A 22,154-nucleotide genomic window follows, 5' to 3' on the forward strand; every position below is an offset into this window, starting at 1 on the left:
TTAGAAATATTGTGGCACAGTTCTCAAACATTTGTCCTTGCCTCTTGGTTCACTTAGTTGCTTACATTGTTGCATATGTAATTCAAATATTATAAATCAAATCTACAGTACTTTTGATCTGCTTTTTAATTTTTGCGTTGCTGCTTTTTCAGGTGATACACCTTTTTATGCAGATTCTTTGGTTGGAACATACAGTAAGATTATGAACCATAAGAACTCCCTTACTTTCCCTGATGACAATGAAATTTCTAAAGAGGCAAAAAACCTTATTTGTGCCTTTTTAACTGATAGGTAAGATTTAAACTTTACTCAAAATGAAAGTAAGCCTTCGTTAAGAGAATTTCTTCTCATGTTGAAAGAACATATATGTATTTTTTTTGTGGGTTTCTAAACTGCTCAAGATAAGTGAAACTGTCTTGGCATGAATGCAATGTAACTCTGTTCCTGTTTAGATACTGCTGTAGTTAGGTGTTTTTCTGAGCTCTGAATGCATTTCCACTAGTTGGTTGTTCTCCTTCATAGGAACTGGGCTTTGTTCTTCTCTGAACTACAGCAATGTAAGAAACTGTTAGCCTCTTGCTTAAAGTACAGAAAGGCTGGTTTAACTTGTTAGTCAAGGAATTTTAGAACCTCAGTCTAAGTCTTTAAGTTACTTTGTCTACTCTGAAGTAGCATTTTGTCTAACCTGAAGCAGTGGTTACTGATGTTACTGCAAGCTAGGCAGTCAGTAGGATCGGTTTCATCTTTTCCAGTCCCAGTATTTGGGAGAGGAATCACCAATGGTTGCTGCTGCTCTTTGTGGTAGTAGCATGTGTACTGGGGACAGGGCAGTGCTGCTACTAGGGATACGTCTACGTTATAAATTTAGTTTGAATATGAAGCGTTACTCCTTAGTAACAGCTGCTGTTACACTGGTCTGTATGGCACAGTGGTGAGGGGCATGCAAAACGGATTCCTTTTGGATGAAGCTAAAGCAAAAGATAGATTTCAGGAGTGCTCCTCATACACTCCCAGCTCTTAGTGGGCATTCAGGATCAGGGTAGACAACCCACAGGAAACCAGTCTGAAATGTGGGTGTTGGGTCTGTTTCACTTTGTGAGTACACTCCTGTTGTACCCATGCTACTTATTAATATAAGCATAACCCTTGCTTAAGAACTGGTGCTATGAAGAAGGGGGGCTGTTGCATTTGCTGGGCTGCATGTGATTCAAAGAACAACATGAACTCCTGGAAAAAGTGGAACCTAGCTGCTGCTTGGCCACTGCCTAGCCCATCCGTGATGGTGGAAATAGTGGCAGCAAAGCTTCTTATGGACAAGACTTAAAACCGGACTATGTTCTGAAATGTAGCTGCGGTGCTCCTATAGATATGAAAACTTTGAGATATGTCCACTTTTTACCTTAGTTTGAGAGGTCGTTTTTTGTCTTTGTTGTCAGATTATGCCTTCAAATTAGTCTTTTCTTCAGAGTAATTTGTGTAATCTCCCGTATTTAACCGAAACATTCTTTAACAGGGAAGTGAGGCTAGGACGAAATGGTGTAGAAGAAATTAAACGGCACCTTTTCTTCAAAAATGACCAATGGGCTTGGGAAACTCTCAGAGACAGTAAGTATAATGCTTTTCACAGAGACAGTGATGTGACTTATTTGTGTTAGCAAAAGGACTGCCATATTTCTTTTAATGGAATTTAAAGTTTTATTTACTCTGTACCATTGAAAGAGATTTCTTAGTCACTTGAGTAATACAGTTGTTATTTTCATACAATTCTGCTTTTTTTCCTAGCTGTAGCACCAGTTGTGCCTGACTTAAGTAGTGACATTGACACTAGTAATTTTGATGATCTGGAAGAAGACAAAGGAGAGGAAGAAACATTTCCCATACCAAAAGCATTTGTGGGCAACCAGCTTCCTTTTGTTGGATTTACGTACTACAGCAACCGTCGGTATGTATGCCAAAAGCAAGCTGATGGTATATTCTTTTGTCGACACTGTTTCTGACTCTTACCAACCCGTATTGAGATACAAGCCTATTCAGATTCTTATTAATGATTCAGGATCCTAATAAATTATACTCTTTTGACACTTTGATAATGATAACCAGTACTGCTACTCATCAGTACCTCAAAATATCACACTGAATTTGTGAATGTCTTATTCTGCATTAAGAATATTATATAGGGGTGCTGGAGAAGCTAAGCAAGAAAAATCCACTGTTGCCACTACTAGGCAGAGCTGCCTGCAGAGCACTGAATTATATCTCTAGAGTCATGAATCAGGGATGTGAATGTCACTTTGTTTTACTGCAAATTACTGTTCCTGAGCTGTATATGAAGATTACATATTTTACATCAGTGTTTTAGCATGGGATAAATTCAACCTTAGCTTACTAGAAATAAAATATTTTGTACTTGCCTGTTATCTGCTTGATAATTTCTTTCCAAAGTACTTATCCATTGCAGAGTGAGATTGATGCTTTATGGTTTTCAGTGTTGCTTAGAAGACTTGAAATTACATCAGCTAAAATTATATGAATTCATACTTTCAACAGTTGTTATTCGTGTAGGCAGTATGGATAGCTATATCTACATTCGAACATCTCTAACTTTTTCTTTCTTTGAAAGCTACTTTTAATTGTGGTGTCAGTCAGCTTAAAATGGGCTAAAACTTCTAATAGACCGTATCAGATAGAGACTATTAGTTTTAATAGCGTTTCTGGATCGGAAAACCTTAAAGGAAATAAATCTGGTTTTCTTCTGTGCATAGAAGAGGAACCACTTTTCCAAGCCTGTGGTGAAATTCTTTCAATCTCTGCAAAGAGTTGGATTTGTTGTTGCTTTCTGCATAGTAAAGTGTAGAAGGACTTGCAAGTTTGCATACAGTTTGTGTGAGTTCAGCAGTTCAGGAAGTTCACCTACTGTTCTGATTTTAGTCTGTAACTTTAAAAAGTCTTAATTTTTGCCTTGCAGGAAGATTTTGGAATATATTATCAAGAAGGTGAAGTAGCATACAGAAAGAAGCTTGTTAATAACAGAATTTCTTCTCTCTCCTCTTCCTTCTTGGGGGACAGTATCAGGAATTTAGAGAACTAAGTGTCTGTGTCTTGCTGTCATTGAAGAACTCTGCTACTAAATACTATCAGAATTTTGTAGGCTTACTAGAACTAAAATGCTGTCCTATAATTGAATTTTGTCCCATAATACTCTGCTGGTGTGATAGTCTTGAAAAGTCTGAAGTGACCATTCATACTTGCTAAACCTGTAATACTAATTTTTATTCCCTTTTTGTATTGAAAGTAGTTCAAACATTAAAAAAATTTGCATATTTAGACAGAAGTTGCAAATTTGTCTCCCCGCAAAAAAACCCCCCCATAGTTTCATCTTACTCTTATGTATGATGGAGAGCCTAAAGAAACAGAAATCTAGGAAAATGATGTTACTTCTGTCTTTGAAGGAAAGTACTACAGTCGTTTAGTGTAGAATACTTTCTACGGCTGCAATCTTGTTGACTGTAAACTAGGAAATAAGATTGTTTATTATTGAACTTCACCAATAACATGGATTTTGGAATACTACATGAGAACACTTGGCAGCCCTATCTAGCTTGTGTGTTCTCTTCTGGATTCTGATGGAGCTGGTGTTGTCTGTGCTTGTTAAAATATCCCATTCTCACTGCTCAACAGCCCTGGTGTGCAACACAGGTGGCTGCTTGTACTCGAGACAGCAAGCCTCTTTCTGTAGGAAACTCTTCCATTTCCTCTTTGTCATTTGATTGTCTGAAAGCAGTCTTGATGTTTAAATTGACCATGATTTGGAGATGTCTTTGATTTTACCCTCCTTGATCTTCTGGAGAGGTTTTTATATATATGAAAATACGCATGTGAAACAACAAAAAAAGGATGTGTCCATCTTCCTCAGTTCACAAGTTGGAGAGTTTTTCCTCACATAATCGGATACAGTTAGGGATACTTTATGTCTCTCTAGGTCAGTTATCAGGCCAAGAATATCAGATCAAATACCAAAGGAATTTGAAGATAGTAATTTGTATTTATTTACCTGATTTTTCAGAATCATGACAAATAGAAATTTGTGATGGTTTTATGAAAGACTTATGTAAAATAAGAACATTGGCTTCAGGGCAAACTTTTTGTGTGTGGAACTCTTAGTAACTTTGTTGGAAGTTACACAATCTCTGCAGAGTTCACTTCATTGCTGCTACTTGCTGCATAAGTGCCTGAGTAAATATTTATGGGATGGAAGCCAATAAGAGTGTTGTAACCATGGAAAGCAAAGATATTTTTTTTTATTGGTTATTAAAAAAAAGTGGTTGTATTAGGATTTGGCAGAAGTTCTTTTTTCTGGAGGTCTTCTATTGCAGCTTTCTAATTTATCCTTTACAGTAAATTATGTGAGTTTTTCAATTAAATATGCTAAATCTTATAACAAATAGAGAAATTAAAAAATCTGATTATGTTACTGTTTGGTTATCCACATTTTGGAGCAAAAAAATCTGGGGACTATGTTTTAGGATGATTGTATTCTGTTGTTTTTTTATAACCTTGCTTTTAAGCAGCTCTTTAAATGAAACTTTTTAAATTTTGTTACAGGTATTTGGCTGTGTCTGCAGAAAATTCCAATGATAACAGAACAGGCTCCACTGTGGACAAAAGTGTGGTATGTCTCACTGATTTTCAGCCTTGTTGAATCCTAATAAAGAATCTATTGCATATATGGGAATAAACTGTTTGAGTTCTAAATGTCTGAAATTATTTTAGTGCTTGGAATATAGGAAATCAATGCATGAATTTTAACTGTTTAGTATGGCCTGCCTGTTAAAGCTATTGGAAAAACAGAATTTCAGTTCTTCATATAACATTGATTTTCCTGAATTCAGATAAAAAAAGCTGAAACTGCGTAGTCTTTTTGTGGAACTGGATTCACAGTTTTTAACTTTAGAAATATCAAAGTGTTTGTGCAGTATTTTTAGAGTTCATTATCGATCCCAGGTGTACACTGGCTTTTTGGCAACCATGGAGTCTGGATGTGAGTGTGATGAGAAGCTTGGCCTTTTTCCAGCAACCCACCAGTTTATCTCTGGAGCTGGACTCCCTCTGAGCTAAGTGGGAGGTGGCAGATAATGTTCGAAGCTTGGGTATTTTGCTCCTTCCCAAGGGTGCCCCACAAGCTATTGGGAATTGGGGCACTGAGGATCTGCATTTATAGAGCAGTTTGCCTAGCAAGCGGCATTCAGGAATTCTTTCAGTTACTCTTTCCCAAGCTTCTTGGCAGTTAGGTTTCCAGGAAGGTACGCTGAGGGGTTGGAAACAAGGCCTACTTGCATTCTGTGTAGGTTCTAGTATAAATCAAGCTATTCCCTTAGAATGGCTTGATATTTTACAAATTACATTCTTTCCAGAAGAAAACACTGTCAAAAAATTCATAATTAACTCTAAAAGAAACCTGCTTGGGTTTGACTGTGGTCTGCTTTGTTAGTATTTTGTTCCATTATGTTTTCCATTTAGAGTAGAAGAGAAGCAGATACCAATGTATTTTTCATTTTCTCTTAAACTTGCAATATAAAAGTTTTAATGATAATGGTATTACCCAGAGAAAATTACAAATTTTTACAAGGGGCAGGGGAACTGATTATGTACTTTATTAGGCTAACTGAATTTATTAAGCATTGAAGTGTCTTGATTTCTTTATATAGGTTGATGTGTTCCATAAATTTTGTTTACCTTGTAAGCGTTTGGCTGTTGATATGGTAAAATTAAAAACAGAACCAAATATTTGCAGATACTCAAAGCTGTGTGCTATCCTTTGGTTGACTTTGAAGAGAGTCATTGAATGGACTTGGCATAACTTCACCTGCATGTAGTTAAAGAACCCTCCAGACTCCTGTCCGTATTGTCAGGCGTATTTGAATGTCTTGTGATTTTAACAGTTTTGGGAGGTGAAGCTCTGGAAGGATATGAGTGATATAGAGAGGTTTAAAGAAATGTTAAGTCTTTACTACAAGGTATTTTTAACCCCACAGTTCTTTCTCAGCTGTTTTTCTTTCATTACATGCTGCAATGAAAACGGTAATGTTTGACACATGGTTAGCAAATTAATTAGTTCTGGAAATATAACACAAGATGTTACCTGGTCTGTCTGCATTTTGGCATGGTACTGAGTGTCTTCTGGGAGGGGCTGAGTGCCAGAAATTTCCAAGTAGTTCGTGGTGTTTTGCAAGTGTGTAAAATTTAAGAGAATTGGGCCATGAAGTTGGACAAAAATGGAATTCAATGTCCTTTAACTGAATTTCAAACCTCTTTGAAAATCTGATTATTTGCTTTAGTTTAGTGTTACCATCACCACCTGTAAACAGTTCAGATATTACGAAAAAGGAGATTAACAGATTCTTTTGCACTGGGGCTTTGGTTTTCTTCATTGTTCAGGGTGCAGAACCAGATGCGTTATGCCATGGTGATTTAAAAAAAAAAAAAATAATTAAAAAAGTATGGCAGTTCCAGAGGGATATTTTTTTTTTGCTTCTCTGCTGTAGGCAGGCTTTTCCGTAGTCCTTTTCTCCCCCACCTCAAAATGGAAACTGAGAACAAACTAGAACATAAAGGAATGCTTTTATATTGAGTTACTTGTAACTCAGGATTTTCTTAAGGTATTTAGTCTGTTGATATCAGATTGTGCAAAGCTCTGGAAGGCTGTTGTCTCATACTAATATAATTAGACTGCTCAGCAAGCTTAGATAGGCCCCTTGGGGTATAGCACTGTAAAAGCATCCAGAGACAGACAGAAGCAAGGGGAGGCAATAGAGACCCAAACTTGTAGGAGTCCGTACAGAAGTGCCTCAGTTGCCAGATGTCTTTTTGGACCTGTTCCTCATCTATCCCATTTAGTTCGTCTATGCAGCCTGTCTGGAAGGATTATAAACTGAGTAACCAAGGAATGGAAGAGCAATTATGTTGAAATTTCTTTGAGAGCTAGCCTTTAAGTGGTCTTGCTTCTTGCTTTAGTTCTCAGTGGCTCATACCAAGGAGATAAATTGTTGTGTAGTGGTCCTCCTTCCGTTTTCCTCAAAGTTTAGATTTGGAGGCCATCTCTGTGGTTTTTGATTACAATCATTGTCTCATCCACCTGGTGTTACGTTGTATGTCACAGCAGTAATTGGTTTTCCAGAGCTGTTTTGTAGGTGCTAAGTAGTCTATTTCTTCCAGTATTTCCTTGCTCTCTCAAGGCTTTGTGATAGGTAGTGGTAAATGTATAGAATGGAGTGGTGAATATATAAAATATGTCGTTTCTGGTTGCCATGTCTTCCTCTGAAAACTTGAGTAGCTTAAGAACATGGAAGAAAGAAAAAGGAGGAAATGAGAAAGGATCCTCAGTTCTTGAGAGCAACTGAGTGCTCCATACTTTATTTCATACTACACTGGGAGGGAGAATAGATTGAAAGTAAGAAAAACACCTGCCTTAAGCAGGCAAAAATAACCTCACGTATAACTTTCTCATTTAAAGTGGATAAAACATGCTATAATATGTCTGCAAACTGAAGTCTTAGTTTAGGGCTGTACAGAGGGCAGTCCTTGTTGAGGACAGTTACTGTTGCTATCAAGAAAGGATGGAGACAAGAGTAATTTGTCTCCTCTTCATGATCTTAGTGAGCAGTTCTAGTTTCTCTAAGCATATTTGGGGCGGGGGGGAAGGAAGAGACACATAGGAGGAACTGTTCTGTTGCTCTTCTTTCTGGGATGATGGTGCAGGAGGAGTCAGGCAATTGGCAGAGTTTTCGAAGTTAAAACAAGGAACAAGAAAGCAAAAGGTCGAACCACTTGAATATGTTGCTTTGAAGAGAGTCTAGATTAGGACTGTAATTCTCTCTGCAGTTCCAAGAGTGTTGAGGAAAATGTGGGAAAGCTAAATAAGGCTGAAATACTGACAAGATCAGCAAAAAGGTTTAAAAGAGTGAATCAGCATGGGCTTAACTTAATGAACTTCCTCAAAGTTGACACCATCTTCTTGTTAACTGAGGATTTTGCTGATGTTGGAGTGGGATTATTGTGCCTAGAGGTCCAGTAAAAGGTAGATCTTTTCAGACTACATGAAAAGAATGAATTTCTGAGTTTATCTTGCTGGCATACAGTACATGCTATACAGTAATATTCTGTATTAACATCTGAAGTTTGTTACTATTTTCAAACCTTAGTACAGTGCTAGCTGTAAAAATGATCTCTGACTAAATAGACATTAAGAGTATTTTCTCCTCATTGCTAATAACTGACAGGCCCGGTTCTGCTTCCTGAACTTGTTGAGAGCTTGAAGATGCGTTGCAAAATACATGTGGTCGTTCATGCTAGCAAAAGAAATTTTGAGACTAATTAAAATGCATTCTTCTATCTTTAGTCTGATTTGGAAGATACTTAAAACAAGGAGGATTTGACTTAGCTTAGCCCCACGAATTTTGATGGAACTATTCTGAACCCTAAAGTTTTATATGCGTGCAAATGACAAAACTGGGTAATATTGAAGTTGTTTCTTGTAATTAACTTTTTTAGAATTTTTTGGGGGGGAAGAGGTGTCACATGTTAATAAGGTAAAAATCTAGTGTTTACATAGAAGTGAGTAAGCAGCACTGAATATTCTGAAATATTTTTTTGAAGTTTTTAAATTTAATGCATGTTCTTTCATGTATAACTATATTTAAAGCTGGAAAATATGCAGAAGATGATCTATGAGTTGGAAGAACAACTACATAATGAAATGCAGTTGAAAGACGAAATGGAGCAGAAGTGCAGGTGAGACTTTGAACCTTAATTGTTTACATAATTTAAATACATCTAACACTTCACTTCTGTATTACTGCTTTAGGGATTACCAGAATAACACTAAGAATGGTACTGTAGTTCTCCAAGAGAGTTCCAGGCACAGGTTTAAGTCATTCTAAACCAATATTTAAATGATTTTCTTGAATATAGTGTGATGAAAATGTTTTGGTTTTCATTGGCACCCATGTAACACATACTCTTTCTGAACATTTGAATGTTTGAGTTTACCCAATATCTCTGAATTCAGATGTTTTATTGGACTGAGATACACAATGGTTGTGCTGATTTTTTTTATGTAAGATACTGTATATACAGCATGTTTTGGATTATTAAAATTAACTATCTGACTTCTAAATACATGGTACTTTTTGGAAAACCACTTTTTTTTTTTTTTTTTTTCTGTGACTGATAGATAAGAACAACTATTAGCTTTCTAAAGTCTTGTTTCTACCCTGTTGAAGAAGTAGCTACGTGAGAATTTGCCTATTTCTTGCAGCTACACTTACGAACAAACAGTTGGGATTCTTCTTTTCTGATAGTCAGAAATTTTTATGCAGATTCATGCAAGCTAAATTCCCCTTCAGTTAACTTCTTCTTTTGAAGTCTTTTCCTGAAGGCCTAAATAAAGCCAGGAGGCAACACTGGGTATAGGATACAGGAAGAATTTAGGCTTGTGAATTAGGACCATAGTGTGTAGCTGTACAAGCTACTTACGTGGGAATTGGTAGCCAGAATGGTCTGGTGGGAATTTAGACTGTGTGACGCTGTCGCTTACCTAAACACAACTTCACTGTTCACACGTTCTGGTTGCTTTCCACAAGCAGGATGTACGTTGCTCCAACCATATTCAGTAACTGTCTTCCTGCACTACTACTGAAGTTAGAGTACAGCAGTGTGTCTTCTGATATGTTATACCATTTACTCCAGTTAGTAGATAGGATATATTGCTGTAACTGCTCCTTATTGTATCTGCCAGGTAACATTGTCTGGATCCTTTGTGTTATCTCTGAAGAGGGATAGCTAGCTACAAAAATGCGATGGATGTGTCAGTGTTACTGCCAGTTAACTGAGGTTTTACTATGCACTTAACCTCACTCTCTCTATAGTACTATGTTCTAATACACTGCTTCAACAGAGAGATTTTCAAATAATATTATTCAAATCTCTTTATCCATAGTAGGGAGCTGTCTGCTGTTGAATTAATGAACCATTTTAGATATTTGAAAAATTTACAACTAGAGGAAGTTTTAGCGGTTCACCAGGGTATTCTAATTTTAAGGATAACCTGTTGTGTACATACACTGTTTTTACATTTGCAGATTAAGGGAGAAAAGGTGACAGCTAAAGTTTTGCATATATAATCTGCAGCAAAGTTGATAAATACTTAATAATATATTTTGCAAATTATTTCCAAAGATTGGTTGTTTCCTTCAGTTTCAAATGTTTATTCCAAAATAGCATTAGCCAAAATACACATCTTCACTTTAATAATGGTCCCAAATTATTTCACTAGAAAAACACTATGTATAATGTATTCTTCTCAAATAATATTTAAATTATTTTATTTTTAGATCTTCAAACATAAAGCTAGACAAGATAATGAAAGAGCTGGATGAAGAGGTAATTTTTTTCCTCCCTGAAGCCGCCTTAGTAGGGTAAAGAATGTGGACAGTACTGTCATGATTTAAGATATTTCTTCTATGACTAAAAAAATTGTTCTGAGTTTAAATTTGAGACCAAACGGTCACATTTCACTATGCAGCACTGGGAGATACATTTTTATTTGTACAAATTTTCCAAAACATTTTCTTTCTGCAAGTCACGCTGAATTCTATTTTCTCTGCTAAATGTTTTGCTTAGTCTTATTCATCGCAATTTCTCTGGAGTTTATCAAAATCAGTTACTCTAAAAATTAATGTATAGATGATTTGCTATTGAGTTCTTATGTTGTCACTAATAATTTTAATAGTTACTTACATATAATCATGTTAATGATAGCATTTCTAGTAATTTCATAAATTTGTCATGTAGAAGTTAAAAAAGCCATCTGTTCTGAAAACTTTTTCAAGGAAAACAAACTCATTCACTGAAAATGATGCATCTGTTTCCTTGATTAATTATTTGCAGAGATAGTGGTTTAGGGATCATTCCTTAAAATATAAATAGAAAACACCAATGCTTTCAATTTTAGGGAAATCAAAGAAAGAACTTGGAATCAACAGTGTCTCAGATTGAGAAGGAAAAAATGGTATTGCAACATAAGATAAATGACTACCAAAGAAAAATTGAGCAAGAAAATGAAAAAAGACGGAATGTGGAAAATGAAGGTATGCCATGTTGTCCAAACACTGACACTGGTGAGGTATATGATGTGTTTTGGGGAATAGTTTACTAGCTTAGCATTTTAAGTGCTATTCAACTTTAAAGGGATCTTTTCAAATAATGGACACGAATTTTGAGTTTATTCTTATTTGAACACAATTTTTTGTCTTATTTTCAAATTCTATTCTCTACAATGTGCGTTGTTGTTCTGCAAGCACAGAATGTGACCTAAAAATATATATAAGAAGCAAAAAGTCAACAAAAGACCTATTATATGCCAAGAATTTGAGCGTCTTAGTGTTTAAAAAAAAAAAGTAAAAGAAGAAAACTTGAAGAATTTTTTAATGTGATTTATTAACAGTGTAATTTCTCTTTAGTGTCCACGCTAAAAGATCAGATGGAAGACTTGAAAAAAATCAACCAGCATTCACAAATTACAAACGAGAAGATAACACAATTACAAAAACAAGTAAGTTGCTTCTGTTCACTGTCTTGATTATTTCTTAGATTTGAGAAGCAGTATTGAGCATTCAGATATAACAAAACTCATTCCAATAATTCTTATATTTGAGGATCTTGTCTGTTTGGTTTTAACAGCTAGAAGAAGCAAATGATTTGCTGAGGACAGAATCGGATACGGCAGCAAGACTGAGAAAGGGTAACACAGAAATGAGCAAGTCATTAAGTCAGGTAGAATCACTGAACAGAGAACTGCAGGAAAGGTGCAGAGTTCTAGAAAGCACAAAACTGCAGGTGGAGAAAGATTATTACCAACTGCAAGCAGCTTTGGAGTCGGAACGAAGGGACAGAAGTCATGGATCTGAAATGATTGGAGAACTACAGGGTAATTGTTCTGTATTTATACTTTACCAAAAAAGTTGTGATAACCCTACGTATTTAATAAAGTACAGTTACATAAAGGGAGGAAAACCAACCTGCAAACTGAGTGTGACTTAATAGAACAATTTCTGAAGACTGGATCTTGCTGCTTTTATGATGCTTCTACATTACTTTATAAGCAAGCGCGTAGTAAGGCATGCAGGTGTGGAATCCCTTTATTCAGGATGCATGGAACTTTTTACCATTTGTACTTCTGATTCTTCATACTAGAAACTATTCCATTACATTAGTTCATGACTGTACCCCCGTGGCAGGGGGTTTGGAACGAGATGGTCTTTAAAGGTCCCTTCCAACCCAAATCATTCTGTGATTCTACTTAGTATTTACTATGAACTTCTGATGCCACACAGGGTCTTGTGGTAGATGCTGTGGGGGCAGGGAATAGTTCTGTCCGTGGCAGAGGACTTGAGTCACAGTTAGGTGAGTATGTATTGTGTTAGTACCTGTAGATGCATCTGAGACTGACTTTGTGTGTAATGTGCCTTACCTACATGTTAGTGGAGTTAGCATCAGAAAAGGTGCTTGTGGCATAGCACAGGAGAACTTGGATTAATGGAAGAAATATTGCATATTAGATACTGGAAGTGATGGAAGGCAGGTACCAAGTTTTGTATGTGATTGTTTTTTGTGAATTATCACTAATGACATGCATCAAGAGTGGCTAAAAAGATCAGTTTCCTTTGCAAAGTACAGCCTTTGCATGTCTGAAAAATTTGAAGGTGTAAATATTTTAGGGACCCAGAAATCAATAAAGGTTGAAAAACCTATTGATCTAAGTTGGGTAACTAATATTGAATTAAATATAATTTCTTATGACAGTTCGGATTACAACTTTACAAGAAGAAGTAAAAAATGTTAAAAACAATCTCGAAAGAGTGGAAGCGGAAAGAAAACAAGCACAGGATATGCTTAATCATTCAGAAAAGGTATGGTAAAATGATGTTTAGGCTAATGTTCTTTGTCAGCTTCTGACTGTATTTTCGAATAGTATTTATTGATGTTACTAAGTCCTGTGTTCTTGCTCTAAATCAGTCTTGTGTTAAAGTGATTAACTAAATAGTGCTAATTTACAGTCTCATGAGGATGGTAAGTCTCACAAGTCTTCGGGTAGTTCTTACTTGTAGCTTTGGGTGTAAAATTCATGTTTGTCATTCACTAACCGATTCAAGGATCCAACCCTTCTGCTAGTAGCAAGTAATTTTTGTTCTGCCTGCCCATTGCTGCAGAGGCTTGCCTCCTAAAAATCTCTGAATCGAACTTTTTAGAAGTCTGAAATTTAAATTTCTGCTTTTACTGGATTTTAATCTGACTGGATCAGTGCCAGACCTTTTGATCAACTTTGGAGATGAACTGTTTGAATTTGTTTTCCTTCCTTCCTAAAGAATGGTAGCAGCGTGTTCCCCCAATATCTCTGATCCGTGCCCCAAGATGGAGAAACAAGTAAAGAAGAGTAAAAGGAAATCCTGCACCCTTTTCCAGATAGGCCACATAGTTACCTTTATCTTTTGAGGTCAGGTGAAGCCTTGCTGTGCTGTGTGGTCTATCCAAATAAACCAAAGATGTATCAGTACCTATGAGGGAAGGTGGAAGCAGTTACTGTTCTCATTTGGTGTTATGTGAAGCAGCAATCCAAAGGCAAGTACCTCTCTCTCAAAGCGCATCTCCAGTGCTTGTTTCATGAGTTACTGTTAATGGCTGGCAATCCCAACAATGAAATAACAGAATTGAATTTGTGTGTTTCCAATTTAGGTGACTACTAATGATTAAAACTGAGAAGTTTCCATTATATTATGAATTTATAGACTACTGGAAGAAATTAATGAAATTTTCTCTAGAGCATCGAGTACAGTTTTTGTCTGCTACCATTCTTTATTAAGCATGGAAAATAACATTGATAATTTCTTCATAACAGAAAGTTAACACTAAAAAAGGGAAGAAATGAAATGTGATTCCCTCAGATATTATAGAAATATTATAAAAATCCGGTAACTTTTTTTCTTATCTTTAGGAAAAGAATAATTTAGAGATAGATTTGAACTACAAACTCAAATCATTACAAGACCGGTTAGAACAGGAAGTAAATGAACACAAAGTGACTAAAGCTCGGTTAACTGACAAACATCAGTCAATAGAGGAGGCAAGATCCGTTGCAATGTGTGGTAAGTGTTTCTGGCAAGTTTCAGGTAAATACATAATAAAAGGTATTTTGATTATGATATCTTAAAACACATTGTCTCATAATGTAGTAGTCTTATAGAAGTTTAATCCCTTGTATAAAGAAAATGTATATCAAATCTTAAAACAGGAAAACTATGCATTTTAAATTATTTCCTCTAATGTGGTACTTGGTCCATAAAAATGGAATAGTTTCTTAATGTTTTGAATATCTTGCTGTGTTTGCAATTCAAAGTCTTCCTTGGCTTCTAAAATGCTATTGAATCTTAAAATTCTGGCTAATGCTAAATGGAATTGAAAGAATGCATTATCAAGATAGATTTCTTGGAGCATTCATTCCTGTGTAACTGCATTAAAAATATTGGTGTTGTCTGAAGTGGTGAAGTTTCTTTTGTAGATACATATCCGTGAATCAAAGATGTGTCTTGGTATCTTAATTGAATACGTCAGGTTTGCTTTGTGAAGGTCATCGATACGTAAATGTGCAGTTTGTAACTTTTCAGAAAGCAAACATGAATGGTAGCATTTCTTTTCTTTCACTGTACTATGCATTCATGGAAATGAAACTTTGCCTTTATTTCATAATGATTTCTTCAAGATTCTGCATTTTTTTAAATTTCTTTCACTTATTTATCTTTCAGTTGTCATGATAAGATACCAGTGCTTTGAATGCAAATTGGAATTATATTTCTTTCTTTAGTGTTTCTTGTAATAATGCCAAGAAGTTTTTACTCAGTAATCAGTCCATCTAACAGCAGAAGAGCTTAAATAGCTGAACAAAAGGATCTGAAAAATATTAGGATATTTAAGACTGTGTTTACAAAAGCATTCTTGCAGATGCTACATATTCATTTTTGTTGTTTTTCTTTCCTTAATCTTGTTTAGAAATGGAAAAAAAAGTAAAGGAAGAAAGGGCAGCAAGAGAAAAGGCAGAAAATCGAATAGTTCAAGCTGAAAAACAGTGTTCCATGCTGGACTTTGACCTGAAGCAATCTCAGCAGAAACTGGAACACCTTCTTGAGCAAAAGGAGAGACTAGAAGATGAAGTAAGTAAAATGTTCATCACTAACAACTTTCTTTATAAATAAAAATTTATAGTTGCACTGAGAAATAGAAAATTAAATTCACTTACACTGAGCTCCTCGTGTAAATAAATCCTCACAGTAGAACTGAAGACAGTTGTTGGCCTAAATAGTATTAGGTAATTTCCACTTGTTTCTTAGCTCTTGGATGCCTTACATATTTGAGCCCTCAATTTCATACAATGCAATTTTTTGTGTTTCCTTTTCCTTTTTTAAAGGAAAAACTTGCTTGTGAATTTGACTGTGTAGTCTGATTGGTTTGGGTGGTTTGCAGTTCTGAATTAGCATTCTCCAGAAAAGCATTTGTTCAGGGAAATGCAATTAGACTATTGAGGGTGAAAACTAGGTACTGAGGATAATAGTTTCATCCTTATTTTCATTACAGGACACTGGGAATTAAGGTTATAACGCCTTTTGTAGGTGTCACGCCTTGTGTAAACTAGTTTTTAGATTGGTGGTATAGCTTTTCTAGGGTGAGAAGTTTTTAAGATCCGAAATCCACAGAGAGGTTTGCAGGACCTTTCAGCAGACAATTTGAGTTTCTTCCATTGCTGCCTTTAAGAGAAGATAAAACACATTTTGGACTTTGAAATAAGAGCTAAGTATGGGGAAGCTTTATCATCATGCAGCATCGTATAGGTATGTTCTAGAAGGGAAACAGCTTTCTGTAAGATTATTGCACTGACATGTTTGGAGATTTAGGAATATTTTTACATATTGTACAATGTGTAGCATCTACACAATGGTGTTTGACATAAAATAATCCATATATGAAACACTTGCAACCACATGCTATTGGTTATTCAGCAAACACTCCTAAATTGAAATATTTCTCATTTAGGTAAAGAATCTGACACTTCAACTAGAACAAGAGACGAATAAGCGAATAATGGCACAGAATGAATTAAAGGCGCAAGCTTTTGAAGCAGATAACTTGAAGGGTTCTGAGAAGCAGCTGAAACAGGAAATCAATACGTTGTTGGAAGCAAAGAGGTTACTGGAATTTGAGCTGGCTCAGCTTGCTAAGTAAGTAAAAATCTGAAGTAAAATGGAAAAAGTTGCTTAATTATACATGTACTGTTCTGCCTCTTCCTATTAGTGAAAAAAGTTCTTTGGTGCATAGGCGTTTTTTTCCTAAACTAAAAGAGTATTTTTAGTTGCATGTTATGATTTCTGTGTGTAGCCTTCAGTGTTGGAATATTTTTGTTATGAGCTATGATGCAGAACAATTCTCGGCTCATCATTCTATGTCAAGGCATATGCCACTTTCATTTGAGCGAATTCTTTATGGATTGACTGTGATGCTACTTACTAAATCATATGTGACTTTTAGTTTTACAACATGGGAGTCAGTAGCTTTTTTTTTCCCCTTTAACTACCTGATTATTTTTCTTAGCATTTCTTAAACTGACTGAAGATATTTTTCATTAATGAGGCTTCTATCATACCTTCCTTCAGCTGACATAACTTTTCTCCATTTAGAGTACTTCTTGTCTTCTAGAATTATGTACTGAAACAATCATCAGGGTAGAATAAAGAACGTAATTAAATCAGAGTTTTAGGATACAGGAAACTTTTGCTCTTTGAAGTAGTATGTGTGCAAATGTAACATCTTCATAGGATGCTGTTCTGGTTAGAAATAGCCAGTCTTTTCATTTGTTAGTAGCTGACTTTTTACGTGTTTTCCTTTTTTATTTCTTCAAAGACAGTACAGAGGAAATGAAGGTCAAATGCGTGAGCTTCAGGATCAACTTGAAGCTGAGCAGTATTTTTCGGTAAGATTTGCAAAGAATTGAGTGCTACATTTTGACGTGAAATCATTGAACAATGAATAGTTTGACATATTAAATTTTTTTAAATGTAAATAACAACCTGGCATAAATCAGCAGTTCACAAAATCCTGCTTGAAATACAAGGAACAAAAAATTAGAGAACATTAGATAGTCTGTCTAATATGTTGCTTTGTAGTTGTTTATCGAATCTTACACATTATATTGAGTAACTCTTATCTGAATTATTCATCAGAATAGTTCCTATCCTGAGGTTGGAAAAGAGATATTTTTCTGACATAATTGCAAACATTGTAGAGAGTTCAGAATCTCCATGCTCACTGGAATATATTCCATGCTATTGATCCAGCATAAGTATATTTAAGAACCATAGATCCAGTAACATTCTGCACGTATTTCTCATCCTTCTAAAAAGATAGCTTCTCTGCTCCTGAGTGCCTGAAGAGCCTTATTCGGTACTCCAGGTAGCCAAAATGTGTATTTCATAGATTTATTTTGATCTGTTTCATTGCTGTGAAAAGAAACAATAGCATGAGATGCTCTGTAACACCTGAACTTGAGATACATTTGTGAATACAAACAGTCTCATTTCACTTTGGGAAGTACTTTTTACATTTGGTTCTTCCTTAGCGGGACAAAAAATTTTATGTTTACTAAACTGCATAGGATTGTAATTTCATTATATGTTACAGATTTTTGTGCATTTCTCCATACTGCTGATAGGAAGACCCGGAGTATTGTGTTTCATTCTCAGTTTTCTTTTTTTTCAGTAGCTGTAGTTTAAATGAGACATTTGTAATTCAGTCTGAATATTTCGCATAAGTACTTTACTATAGAAGATCAAACTTTAACTTTCAGAATTGCTGGTGGTGTTAATAACAATACAGTAATTAAGAACAGAAGTCATTCACATAAATCGGACCTCTGTTGAATCAGTTATTAAGACAAAGTCAGTCAGTACATAAAAAATGTACAGTCTAAGAGAAAAGATACATGGATACCAAAAGAATACCACAGGTGGAAGCATAAGACAGTATTAGGCTTGTTTGACTAACATTTTGAGACAGTGATGCTACAAGGGGATGCAGCTTTGTCCTGTTGTCTCCAAGAGACCTCCTCAGCTGAGTCCTAGTGCCTTCCTTCCCTTTTGTCGGCAAGTGTGTTTGTACAACTTATGTAGGAAATCAGACTAGAAAACTGGAAACTAACCTGGTCACATCAGTTCCTTACATAAAGGAAACTGGAAAGGAGCATCTCGGACAGGCAGGAAGGAGGAAATTCCATTAAAGACAGTACTGGCATGTGTTGAGGTTTGACAGATTCAAAGCAACCAGTACCAAAACAATGAAGAATTTCACTGTGGAATTTGAATAATAATTCTTTTCTTTTTTTATGCTTTCTTTTACAGACACTTTACAAAACTCAGGTTAAGGAACTGAAAGAGGAAATTGATGAAAAGAATAAAGAAACTCAAAGAAAAATGCAGGAATTGCAAAATGAAAAGTATGCCCATTGTGTTTCTCAAATAGATACGAATTTTTCCATATAGTATCGTCTCACTCATGAAGATTCTGAATCAGATTTAAAATGTTTAATTCCTTCGGAAAAAGGCAGATCTCAAAAGTATTCCGTAACACCTTGTAAGATGGCAAATGCATGGGATGTTACCTATGCAGACTCGCAAAGCCAAATATGATCATTCACATTTTCTTTGGAGTCTGTTGGTAATGTCTGGAAGAAGAATGATGACTTCTGAGAATTTAGGAAGATGCAAAGTTTTGAAAAAACACTCCAATTTGTGGTCATCATTTTGCTTGTGTAACAATTTTTTTTATTTGATTTTATTATCCTGATAATTACTTGGTATCTTTCTATAGTCAATGAAATAACTTGAGAAAAAGATAATGAAAGTACTTTGAATACTAAGTTTAGTGTACTTCTGATTACAGCTAAACCAGTTAGTCCAACAACCGTTAATTGTGATGTACTGTTTTCTAAGTTAGCAAATAAGGAAAGAAGTTTTTTAAGCTTGTTTTTCCAATTTATTAATTTATTTAATACGTTTATTCTGAAGAAACAATCTGTAGCCATATGCATGAAGCAGTTTCTCTCTTCTGAAGTCTGAGGCTCTTGTTCTACTTGAGCATCAGCATTGCAAAGCAATCTAAGGGGAGGGGGTTATGTAGAGTGTTCATGATACATTTTGGTGGGCTAAGAAAGGGAGAAAGAAAAGATATTGTGCTAGTAAATACGATGTAGGAGGAAAATACCTGTCTATGCAAAGTTGTTCAGGAGTAGTACCCAAATTAAAAAAGAAAAAAAGTGGGGGAGTGGGGGGTATAGGAGAGACTTCCTTTATTCCTCTTGTGGGTTTTTTCTTTTTCTTACTTGTTTTTATAGATTCCTTTTATTCTGTTCCTTCACTGTTCTCCACAATCTTCTGTTCATCATAAATGTTTTTCACCTGGATACACTCACTGTTGTCCACAATCTTCTATTCATCATAAATGTTTTTCACCTGGATACAACTGTGGGAATTGTGACAAACCCTGAGTATACTTCAGCAATTACCTTTTTACAGTAGAGGCCCGTGTCTACTACAGATTATCAAATCGGTGGACTCCATAGCAGTACACATTTCATTACATCAATCTCTTGATTTTGCAGTGCAGGAAGGGAGTACTGCAATAATGTATTGCCACCTCCATCTCAGCATGCTGTGGGCTGTGTCCCATGTTGCTGGGGACACCTGACCAGTGGGTGCTAGAGTGGCCACCATGCATTATGTGGGTTTCTTTGCAGGCAATTATACTCCAAGCAGGAGCAAGAAAGTTTGGCTTGTATGTTGAACTGATTGGAAGTTGTGTATACGTTAATGAGGTACTGCACCTAAGTTAATGACCCCTGCCTCTCAAGCTGTAGATAGAATTTGCAGGCCTTTCTGCAAAAGGTTGCATAGACACAGGACCACTGTATGTTTTCAGAAACTGTATGCAATTTTCATTATCATTCAGTCTGGAGCACACATCTTCATGAGCAGTAATCTTGTGTGAAGAGGTAGCTAATACTGATAGGGTTAATTATCTTTTGATGGACCACACTGTACATGCAATTTAATTTTATTTTTTATTCCTCAAAGGCAGGAGAATATGACACCTGGTTTCCTAAGGGTTGATGTTTCATGGATGGTTGAAATTTTAATTGAATTGTAGTAAGCTTGCTGCTGTAGCTTGTGTGGGCCATCAAAAGATACAAGTGTACAGAGTGTGGTTTTGTAAATCCTGTTTTTCATAAGAAACTGACAATTAGCTGGGTGGTGTAATTTGGGTTTGTTAATCTTCCTGAAAATTTGGAATGTTTTGCACAGGAGAACAAAATCTTAATGTCCTTTTTACAGAGAAACGCTCACTACCCAATTGGATTTAGCTGAAACCAAAGCTGAGTCGGAACGGTTGGCACGAGCACTCCTTGAAGAACAGTATTTTGAACTGAGTCAGGAAAGCAAAAAAGCAGCATCAAGACACAGGCAAGAAATGACTGATAAGGACAGCATCATAAGAAGGGTAAGTTATTCCACTGTAACTAATACCTATGTATCTTCCAGCTGGAAACAGAAATTTGTGGTTTTATTTTAATTTATGCTCTTATTGTGATCATATGTGATAACTGTTTAAGTATCTAAGTTTTGGACTCAGTTGGGACCTTTAACATTTAAATCCCATCATGTGAACTCCTAAAGAAATGTAGACTTGATGAATCTGAGTGAATTGTGAAGCCAGAATGAAAATCAAGTGAATGTCTATAATTCAGTTAAGCCTTCTGTAATTACTTCTTGTCATTGCCCAATGTATTATTTAAATCTTGTAAATTCGTGGAACTGTGTATTAGAGACTCTTATTGCAAAATAACTTAGTCTTTTTAAAAAAATACTTCAAAGTCTTGAGTTTCTTCCCACTGGTAAACTATTTTAAAAAAAAAAAAAAATCACATACACAAAAAAACCAACCCCCGAACTGTAATTTTTCAAGACACTTTATAGCATGTAAGGGTATTTAAAATAATAGTAGTATAAATATTTTTAGAATTTATGGCAATTTCTTTGTTTTAAATTGTGATGTGTTTTTTCATTTAGCTGGAAGAAACTAATAACACGTTAACCAAAGATGTTGATTTAATAACAAAGGAAAATTCAGAGATCAGTGAAAAAATTAAGAAACAGGAGGAAGGTATGTCATGTTTGGAGTTTTAATGCATGTATTATGAAGCACAGTTGAATTTGAAGCATATGTGGCAAAATGAGAAATGGGAGAGGACATTGCTGTTTATCTTCCCTATTATTTTGGGCTTGATGAAAAATAATATTGTTTTCATCTTGAAGATACATCTTCCATGTAAATTGCAACCATTTTTGAAAGGGTAGAAAGGAGGACCCTGGGAACTACCGACCATGTCAGCCTCACCTCTGTGCCGGGGAAGATCGTGGAACAGATCCTCCTAGAAGCCATGCTAAGGCACATGGAGGACAGGGAGGTGATTTGAGACAGCCAGCATGGCTTCACCAAGGGCAAGTCCTGCCTGACCAACCTCATGGCCTTCTATGATGGAGTGACTGCATCAGTGGGCAAGGGAAAAGCTATGCATGTCGTCTGTCTGGACGTCTGTAAGGCCTTTGACACAGTCCCCCACAACATCCTTCTCTCTAAATTGGAGAGATACAGATTTGATGGGTGGACTGTTTGGTGGATGAGGAATTGGCTGGATGGTGACATCCAGAGGGTAGTGGTCAATGGCTCAATGTTCAGATGGAGATCGGTGACAAGTGTTGTCCCTCAGGTCTGTACTGGGACCAGTACTGCTTAATATCTTCATCAGTGACATGGACAGTGGGATTCAGTGCACTCTCAGCAAATTTGTGGGCAACACCAGCCTGAGTGGTGCGGTTGACACACCTGAGGGATGGGAGGTCATCCAGAGGGACCTGGACAAGCTCAAGAAGTGGGCCCGTGTGAACCTTATGAGCTTCAGCAAGGCCAAGTGAATGGTCCTGCACCTGAGTCAGGGCAACCCC

At 36.0% G+C, this 22,154-nt stretch overlaps 1 protein-coding gene across 1 annotated transcript in view; it reads left to right on the top strand.

Moving 5' to 3' along the window:
- The window catches only part of ROCK1 (Rho-associated, coiled-coil containing protein kinase 1), a 62,674-nt gene extending 41,339 nt beyond the window's left edge, over positions 1-21,335 (top strand). Inside the window, exons 8-24 of the mRNA XM_009695942.1 lie at positions 153-291; positions 1,514-1,605; positions 1,783-1,942; positions 4,603-4,669; positions 8,699-8,787; positions 10,389-10,437; positions 11,009-11,144; positions 11,517-11,608; positions 11,737-11,983; positions 12,859-12,965; positions 14,048-14,198; positions 15,100-15,260; positions 16,138-16,322; positions 17,002-17,071; positions 18,495-18,589; positions 20,484-20,649; positions 21,219-21,335. Coding sequence (XP_009694244.1) covers positions 153-291; positions 1,514-1,605; positions 1,783-1,942; positions 4,603-4,669; positions 8,699-8,787; positions 10,389-10,437; positions 11,009-11,144; positions 11,517-11,608; positions 11,737-11,983; positions 12,859-12,965; positions 14,048-14,198; positions 15,100-15,260; positions 16,138-16,322; positions 17,002-17,071; positions 18,495-18,589; positions 20,484-20,649; positions 21,219-21,335 — 2,123 coding nt within the window. The remainder of the gene's footprint in view (positions 1-152; positions 292-1,513; positions 1,606-1,782; positions 1,943-4,602; positions 4,670-8,698; positions 8,788-10,388; positions 10,438-11,008; positions 11,145-11,516; positions 11,609-11,736; positions 11,984-12,858; positions 12,966-14,047; positions 14,199-15,099; positions 15,261-16,137; positions 16,323-17,001; positions 17,072-18,494; positions 18,590-20,483; positions 20,650-21,218) is intronic.
- Positions 21,336-22,154: the final 819 nt, after the last annotated feature.

The sequence above is a fragment of the Cariama cristata genome, unplaced genomic scaffold (assembly GCF_000690535.1).
Source record: "Cariama cristata isolate BGI_N322 unplaced genomic scaffold, ASM69053v1 scaffold7212, whole genome shotgun sequence".
NCBI lineage: Eukaryota > Metazoa > Chordata > Aves > Cariamiformes > Cariamidae > Cariama > Cariama cristata.